This window comes from Humulus lupulus, chromosome 2 (genome assembly GCF_963169125.1).
Source record: "Humulus lupulus chromosome 2, drHumLupu1.1, whole genome shotgun sequence".
NCBI lineage: Eukaryota > Viridiplantae > Streptophyta > Magnoliopsida > Rosales > Cannabaceae > Humulus > Humulus lupulus.
In genome coordinates, this window is record NC_084794.1 from 137,413,732 (window position 1) to 137,423,792 (window position 10,061).

The 10,061-nt window shown below is 34.4% G+C and overlaps 1 protein-coding gene across 1 annotated transcript; it reads right to left on the reverse strand.

Moving 5' to 3' along the window:
- Positions 1–350: 350 nt before the first annotated feature.
- LOC133816322 (uncharacterized) lies at positions 351–1,844 on the reverse strand. The gene has a single exon (XM_062248875.1). It carries the CDS (start codon positions 1,340–1,342, stop codon positions 776–778), a length of 567 nt encoding a protein of 188 aa, XP_062104859.1. The 5' UTR covers positions 1,343–1,844; the 3' UTR covers positions 351–775.
- Positions 1,845–10,061: the final 8,217 nt, after the last annotated feature.

Sequence of the window (10,061 nt, forward strand, 5' to 3'; positions counted from 1 at the left end):
TAAAAACTTATTTAAAGGCACTCAACGGGATCGCGAGTCCTAAAAGAATGTTTTTAGAACTCGCATTGCGTGCCCTAAAAATATTCTTGCGAGTCCTAAAAAATATCAGTTTTTAAGGCTCTTAAACAGAGGATTCGTGCCCGCGAGTCCTAAAAAGCCTTTTTTGTAGTAGAGAGACTAGATGGGGGAAAGTAGTGGTATATTTAAGTAGAGTATATATAATGCCTTATGTTATTTAGTACATCGTTAATTAATCCCAGACTTCGATCCAGACTTGGTATTTTTGAGCTTAAATATAATGAAATTATTGCAAAATTAAGAAAATATTAATAGAAATTATGAATGAATAATATTTGGTCGTTCATATATAGGGTATCTGTAATTTACAGTGTATACTCTGTTGTGCTAAGCACATGCCACTGAGTCATGACCCACAGTTACAATACGTACAAACAATAGCGCACAAGGACTTTTATTCATATCAACCTGTCCTTTAATCGAATTTCACTATTTAATCAATAAATCTCAACTCAAACTATTTTATTGAGAAGAGAATTAGTATCAAATTTATGAATATCATATATATATATATATTTATATATTGTTGAAATTTTACATTATTATTAATCTTCCACAGACTTTCACCACCAATATACATACATATATATATATATCATTTATACATATATATATATATGTACACTCAAATTAGTTAGTTATTTACTAAAACTTTTGATATAAAATGAGAAAACGCCTTGGCTTACTAATTAATTGATTATCTTGAGAAAACTGGTTCTTCTGCTATAGTCTCCAACAATGGCTTCTTAGACCTACTCATGGACACCCTATGCAGGAACTCCGGCGCCGAGAAATCCTCTATATCATCCAAATTCAACTTCGGACCAGCCGCCGCCACCCGTTCCTCCTCCTTCTCCTCCTCTGCTGCCATGTCATATGTCCGCCAGTTCTCACCGAACTCCGACGGCAAAACCCTAGTCTTCCGGCCACCTCCGCCACCGCGCTTGGTGGCAGAGTTAGCGGCGAGGAAAATAGCGCCCATGTCGGCCGCGGTGATGGGGGAATTGACTCTCTTCATGGGAAACATGATGTAGACGCTAGCCAACTCGAGGTCTTCGTCGGCGTTGAGCGGCGAAAACCGCTGACCGAGCCGCATGGAGCGTACGTTGACGACGAAAAAGCTCGGCGTCTCAAGCATTAGCTCGGCGGCCTTTACAGGGCCGTCGAAGCGTCGGACTTCACCGCCGGGGAAGATGACTTTGGTGGCTTTGCAGAAGTGCTTCCCACCAGGGCCTGACAGAGTACATGAGGCGTAGTTTCCCATGCTATAACCAAACACTGAAACAAACAAGATCACGTACGTTATGTAATTATTATTATTAACTTCTGCTAAGTTCTAGGGAGATGGAGAGAGCCGAGAGGTGGGTTTGGAATGGATTTTGGGATATATTTATGTGGTTATATTTGAAGGGATTAGATGAGTCTGATCTAATTTGCCAGAGAGACGAAATAATAGTATTACGTGGTGGTGATATATAGGATCTATATCATATATGGATGGACTTGGTCTCTTTGCAAGATATATATATATATATTGATGGTGAGATTTGCTATATATATGAGATATAAAGATACGTTTACAACTTAAAATGGGTGTTGTTAAGGTGGTGGTGGTTGTAAAGATTTATACATATAAAAATAGAAACCGAGTCTTTGGAAATACTAATGTGAAAGAATGCGTCTAGTTTATTGAAAAGTAAGAATTTTTTTTTTAATTAGAGTATATGGAAGATTCTAAGGAGTAGAAAGGAGCCAGTTGTATATTATGCATTGTCGTTTGACATTTTATAGTTGAGTTCCGCGTTCTGCTTGAACAAAATAGTTGCATATTGACAAAAATACATAAAATAAAAAGGAAAATGTAGAGAAGATGCATGTCATCATTTTCCAGTTCATGACTTGCACTCTATGCTTATATTATATACGTGTAAGCAGTCACGTACCTTGGATTATATAATTGACCTATATCATTTTATTTATTATCAATCATTCTTTTCTTAATATACGTGTTGACCCACTTATTTGGTTCTCTCTTCCTAACATTTTCATTTTACTTTTCTTTTTTATCTTCCGTATCTCTTCTATATAATAAATGTACTATTAACATAAATTTTTTTTGTTTTAGCTATTTTTTATTTTTTTTATGGTTAATTTTAACGAAATATTTTTATATTTAACAGAATATTTTTATATTTAACAGTAGTTTATAAATATTTAAACTTAAATAAAATAAAATAAATATTTAAAAAATTAAAATTAGATATTTTTGAGACATTTTACAATGATAATTAATAATAAATAATTAAACAACTTAAAATATGATATTTTGTAGATATTTTATCATTATAATTATTTTAAAATAATAAATAATTAAAATATGATATTTTTGCAATATTTTAGAATGATAATTATTTAAAAATAATAAAATCATATTTTTTATAACTTAAATAAAATTTAATTAAACTTAAACTTAATTTAATAATATAATATTAAACATATAATATAATATACTGTGAATTAGCAACAAATTATTATTTTTAACAAACTAGCAATAAACATAAATTTAAAATCCACATATAATATTTAATATTACATTAAACATATAATATATAATCTGTTGTTGTCACTCCCAAATTCAAAAACTAGAACAAACATAAACATAAACAAAAATAAATAAATTATTTAATTAAAATATAATATTTATTTCAAAATTTATATGATATTAATATAAATTTAAGAAAAATAATTAATAAATTTTATAAATAAAATTAAGCAAACTTACATATTGCACGTTGCTTGTATTTAGTAAATATATATCTCTTCTATATAATAAGTGTGTAGATAACGGAAATTCTTGGCTTTAACGGTTTTTTATTTTTGTAATATTAACTTTAATAGAATATTCTTATATTTAACAGTAGTTTGTAAATACTGAAATTTAAATAAAATAAAATAAAATAAATAATTAAAAAAATTAAAGTAGGATATTTTTTAGATATTTTACAATGATAATTTTTTTAAAATAATAAATAATTAAACAAATAAAAAATTATATTTTTTTAGATATTTTTCAATGATAATTATTTAAAAATAATAAATAATTAAAAAAATTAAAATATGATATTTTTTAGATATTTTACAATGATAATTATTTTAAAATAATAAAATTATTTTATAACTTAAATAAAATTTAATTAAACTTAAACTCACTTATTAGAATAATATCATATTAAATATATAATATAATATACTCTCAATTAGTAATAAATTGATTTTTTTTTAAAATAGCAAGAAACTTAAATTTTAAATACATGTATAATATTTAATATTACATTAAACATATAATATATAATTATCAATCCAAAATTCAAAAACTAGAATAAACATAAACTTGAACAAAATAAATAAATTATTTAATTAAAATATGATATTTATTTGAAATTTATATGATATTAATATAAATTTAATAAAAATAATTAATAAATTATATAAATAAAACTAAGCAAATATATATATATATTTATAGGTTTTTGAGGATTAGTTTATTTGATCCTTTGCTTGTGTGTATATGTTTTTGCTTCTGTTTTCCGTGATCATGTTTTTTCACAAGTCAATAGTCTAAGTTTTACTTTTAATCATATTAAATAAATAATATATTTTACAATTCTTCTCTACCAACTTCTTTTTAATTTTTTTGCTGAACTCTAGAGAAAGCTTTTTTAATTATTAACTTTGATATCAGAGATCAGTGTGACTAGCCACCGTATAAAATTAACCTCAATTTGTGCTTTATTTGGTTCTCAATTGTATAGTATAGTACTAGAGCAGTTGTTGGTTTTTAATTTATTGGTTGATATAATTAGTTTTCTATTAAAAAATGATTAATTAAGGCCGTACTTCGTACTATGTTTTAGATATTAAACTTACAATAATCATATAAATTAATATATATCATATAATTTAGTATAATTTTTTTTTGCCTCTAATCACAAACAATAATGATTATCAATTATTTGTTGATCTATATATATGTGTTTTATGCCAAAAAAAAATTAAAAATATTATTTTACTCGAATAACAGAAGTTTTATACAATAAAGATAATAAGAAAAAAAATGTCCTCTCTTTGAAAATGAAATTGATTCTAATACTACATATAGAGCATAAAATATCTTAAATGTTTAAATGTAGACTTTTCATAAAACAGTTCCATATATTTAAATAATGCATGTGAGTTTTGAAATTATAAGCATGAACAGTAAATCATTGTGTGACATGACATTAATATATATTAATAAGATTATTATGTATTCTTGTGAGAGTGGAAGGTGGTGGCGGTGACGGTGCCGGTCACATCCATTATATAAAGTGTATAAGCTTTAATGAAAGGGCAGCTCATCATCACATCGTCGCTTATTATATATTTATATAACTTCTCTCTCAAACCATCACAGGATTGATATCTTATTCACTCTTAACCACTCTTTCAATACTCTTAATTATCATTAAGAAAATTTGAGTTTTAATGCAATAAGTAACACTTCATTCGAAAAATACCTTATTATTATATAACTCTTGTTTTGGTGCTACTAATACTGTTACTACCCAAAATACCCCTGGCATAATTTTTCCTCTCTTTTTCTCACAGTCTTCAGTCTTTATCTCATATGTTTTCCCTCTTTATCTCTCAAACTCTCGTACACACAAAAAAAGCTAGCCACCATTAATTTGCATTTCGGATCTAGGGGCAAGTTGTGAGTCCTTTCAAGTCAAGAAACTTCATTTTGGATTTCGGATCTAGTGAAAAAAATCATATGGGTAAGTATATATTTGTTATATGTAGTGAGGAAACTTGTATGATTACATTACTTGTCTTATTTCGAACAGTTCTGTGTATGCCTTCATGTTTTATTGCAATTTTTCACAGAATGAATTTTGGATACTTCGTGCGTTTTTTTTCTGGATTTTTTTCCTGGATCGATGAGTTTCGATGAAACTCGATAGGTCTCGTGTGTTGCATGCATGCTGGCTCGATGGTCCTCGATGGACCTCGACGTGCCTCAATAGTGTTAGGATGTCAGTACCTCGATGGTACTCGATAAAACTCGATAGGTGTATAAGAGTTTAATTGGATTTAATAACTCGATTGTACTCGAGAAAACTCGATAGGTGTATAAGAGTTTAACTGGATTGTTTGCCTCGATTGTACTCGATAAAACTCGATAGGTGTATAAGAGTTTAATTAGATTGTTTGCCTCGATAGTCCTCGATTGTACTCGATAAAACTCGATAGGTGTATAAGAATTTTATTGGATGGTTTGCCTCGATAGTCCTCGACTGTACTCGATATGTGTGACCTCGATAGGACTTGACATATATTGATAGAAATCGATATTTTCTGTTTTATGTTGTAGTTTAACTTTTTGACCTTTTTTTTTGTAGATTCGACTGTTTCCGTATTTGTTGCATTCAATGGTGTTTGGGAACTCGAAAATAGGGGTTGGATTTTCAGAGATGCTGAAAATCAAGTTCTGCCCGTGGAGAAGGGTGTGACATATGAGCAACTGCTTGACATTCTGTACGATGAGCTTGAAGTGGATAAATGTGTGCATGACTTGAAAATTGAGGTCCCCTACACATGCCTATCACAATCCGTCAAACCTACCGTTATAAAAAATGATAGGCATGTGTGTGATTCATTGGGTTAGCATCGAAATCTGTAGAGAAGCTCATTCCTCTATGTGTCACATTGATTAAGAAGGGAGGTGTAAGAAATGCATCGACTTTTGCCAGCGTTAATAAAGAAGTTCGATTTGAAGAGAACATTTCTCCTCCATGTCATGGTTTCAAAGGAACTCAAGGTGATGTTGGAACATGTGTTCCCGAGACAAATCCAGATGTCATAGTCCATGATGATATCCCGGTTAGAGATCCTTCATATGTGCATGACACAGCGGAGTACGATCCCTATGGCTACGAACCTTATGTCAACGACGATCCTGTTGCTGATGCAACAGATCTTGGTGGGCCAGATGTTAGGGCAGATTTTCCAACACAGAGTTCAGATGTTATGGTAGATGATGAGCGCAGAATAGAAGACCGGCAAACACCTGGGACCAGCAGTAGTCGTCTAGGTCCAAGTAGAACCGATGATAGTTTTAGATGGAGTTCTCCATTTGACTTAGGTGAAGATCGTAGAATATGGAGTGCTCCCATGTTAACCAAAGAGGATATAGAGGCCTCACATCAACATCATTCCTCAACCAGCAAAGCTTCAGGAGAATTGCACCTTGGGAAGTTCTTTCAGAACAAGCTTGAATTGAAAACCAAAGCATCCATATTTGCGATGAAGAATAATTTTGAGTTTAAGGTGAAGAAATCTGTGACTGATGTGTGGTACATTACCTGCAAGGATCTTGATTGTGGTTGGAGATTGAGGAGTAAGAAAAAAATGTGATCTGAAATGTTCGAGATTATTGTATACAACGAAGTACACACTTGCTCACAAGAAATTCGAGATAAGGACCACCGTCAAGCATCACCGTGGGTTGTTGGGCACCTAATCAAGAGGAAATTTGCTATCAATGGTACTCGGTGGCAAACAACATAAGGGAGGACATGAAGCACCATTTTGGGGTTGAATTGAGCTATGAGAAGGCGTGGAGATGCAGAGAAAAGACTCTTATGTATGTCAGAGGGACACCTGAGGAATCATACTCCAAGTTACCTTGATACCTGTGTCAGTTGGAGCATAAGAACCCAGGTACAATTACTGATTTTGTAGCAGAAGATGGTTGTTTCTTATATTGCTTCTTTTCCCTCGATGTTTCTAGGTGTGGTTTCCAGTACTGTCGTCCTGTAATTTGTGTGGATGGCACATTCTTGAAGAATAAGTATGGTGGCCACATGCTCTGTGCTGTTGTGTTGGATGCAAACAACCAGTTGTTTCCAATTGCGTTTGCATTGGTTGACAGTGAGAACCATAACTCTTGGACTTATTTCATGAGAAAATTGAAGGAAGCCATAGGGGACGTTGAGAAACTTGCTTTTGTATCGGACAGGCATAAAAGCATTAATCATGCTTTGGAGCTTGTGTTCCTAGATGTGTATCACGGTGCATGTTACCATCATATCTGTATGAATGTTGTGGCAAAATTCAAAACTGACCACGTGCAAGACATCATGGGGTGTGCAGCGTACGCATTTCGAAGAACGGAATTTCACAAGTTCTTTGAAAAGATTAAGGTAATTGATCCGCCTATTGCTCAATATCTAGAGGGAATTGGCTTTGAAAGGTGGAGTAGTGCTTATTTTCCTGGTAACCGATACAATATCATGACGAGTAACTACGCAGAAAGCTTTAACAATAAGACCAAGGAGGGAAGGAGCTTTCCAGTCGCCACTTTTCTTGAATTCATAAGATTCACTCTTCAGTCTTGGTTTGCAGATAGACGTGAAAGAGCTGCAAAAGCAACAACTGTGTTATCACCTGAGATGGAAAAGGATTTGAAGCAAATAGGTGATAAAGCAATTTTTTTAGATGTCCAAGTCCTTGGTTATCACGAATTTCTTATGGTCGATGGTAATGGTGATGGTGAGGTGAACTTGGCCACAAAATCATGCTCTTGTGGCATGTTCCAAACCATTGGGATACCCTGTGTACATGCTTTTGCTGCAAACAGAAAAAGAAGCATAAACATTTACTCATTGTGTTCCCCTTACTATAGAATCAAGGCATTGAAGGACACTTATAAAGATACTATTTACCCTGTTGGGAACGAGGATGAATGGGTAATCCCTGATCACATCAGAGATACGGTTGTAGGCGTCCTCGCTGAGAAAACCCCTGTAGGAAGGCCCAGGAAACAGAAAGTGGGTAGGTGAAAGACAAATCACTATGCTTCACGCGGGGAAAAGATTGTCAAGCCACGTAAGTGTAGCAGATGTTGTGGTAGTGGGCACAATAGGAAGTCATGTAAGGCTAGGATTTAAAATATCGTGTTATGTAATTATTTAATTGATTTTGCTGCATTTATCATATGGAATACTTCTTCTAATACTTTGTGTGTTTGGATGTCGAGGCAGACACATTATGTGAATTTAATATTTTTTTATTTAATAACTTTTTCAAAAAATATTGTTTGATAAAAAATAATATACAAAACTAATTATATGCCATACTATATAAGATGTGTAAGACAAAAATGTAAAGAGCATCACGGGGCCAAATTCTGATAGCACAGGTCCACACACCACTTGGTCCTGAAATGCTGGATGTTCTCATCGATAACAGTATCGAGTGGTAGCCTAGCAACCAGATGCTCGATATGTTTGATGGCAAACATACCACAATCCCCACTGCATATAATCGATTTTGTGTCAAGAGAAGATAAAAATAACTTTAATTTTCAGATTTCAAAATCCACTAATTAAATAGGGGAATACCTTGTCTTAGTCTGAGGACACTCCTCTGGAGGAATATGACAATATGAGAAAGGCTTTGCATTCTGCTCAAGATATACCTGGAGGTCCTCATGGTCGTCAAACATGCCAGAACACCATAACAACGAAGGCAACAATAAGCACCAAGGCTTGATCGCTTCCTCCATCAGAGCGGGACTGAGCATGCTATGGTTGGAATCATAAATGTTGATGCACCACGTTGGAATGGAGACTTCAATGGCGATCCAATGTGCGGCTTTCTCGATGTGCAAGGCAAAATATACTTCACTCACATTTTGCCATGATACAAGGAATTGATTATCATCACCCTTCAACATTCTCAACACATCGTCATCCCATGTATACTTAGTGCCGGTCTCTCTGAAATGATTCCAACGACCTAGGCACACCTGGGGGAAGTTGGTGTTCATGATCGCAGCATCCTACCGAAATGCAGCATGGTAAAAGTGGCGTCGGCGGCGTAGCATGTGCAAAGCGGCATCAATATGCTAAAAAACATAAAAATTCGTTAGTACCATCAATATATTTTAAGATTGAATTGAAAACATGAATGTAATTTACATACCGAATCCCAAAGCCAAGTCTAGACTGTGTGCAACTATAAGAACCATGCCACACCGTGCGTCCCAGTATACACGTTGCAGCCTCTCTTATTGTCGATCTTCCCAATGATCCACTTATGGAAGCTCTTCTCCTGCTGTGGGTCACACTTCCTTAGTGGTTCAGCAACTAGCCCCTGTTTATCTAGTCTGATCTTCTTTGTTGGGTCAGTGAAGTCATCAAAACGCTTGGCCCTGCGTTTCTTCCTGACAACTTCAAGGCCAGCTGTCTCCTCGGACGGCAGTACTCGTACACTGGGACTGTCAGCATCACTGGCAGCTACAGATGTCTGGGCCTGTGGAGTGGAGGGTTGATCACCGCGCTCGTAGTCTGCAGGCAAGATATCAGACTCTGTATCTGATTTTACGTCGGTGGATCGACCTGAGACCAGTGAAAGCAGCTGCGCCAACTGAGCCATGATCGTGGTTTGATTCTGTAGTAAGGTTGCATGGCCCTTCTCAACCCTCTTGAGCCTCTGCATCGATTTCTCATAATCAGGCTGGGCAACTTGACTAGATGAAGTTGCACAGGCCTGTGAAGTGCCCTCCTCAACCCTCGGGACATCCTCATAAAAAATGGAGGCTTCCTTTGCAACTTCTGCTAGCTTCTCTGCCTCCTTCTCAGGTACAACTACTTCATCCACTGCAGTCCCAGCCTCCAACTTAGGGAATAACCTGGAATCAACTTCTGGGAGGCTATTGTAGTAGACTACCTCACCGGGACGTGGCTTCGGCATGGAAAATACCACTAACTGCATGGTTGAATAACATGTGTCAGAAAAACTTTAATAAAATAAATCGTTAATCAATTAATTTATGACATTTAACAAGATAAAATGGAACTTACTCGACGATTGGTGAATATAGGAACCAACAGAGCTGTCGAAATAGTGATATCAGTCTTCGTAGCCCAGCTGAGCAT

Bases quoted from the DNA above. Each gene is read 5' to 3' on its own strand.
- LOC133816322 (XM_062248875.1), bottom strand. From the start codon at position 1,342: ATGGGAAACTACGCCTCATGTACTCTGTCAGGCCCTGGTGGGAAGCAC.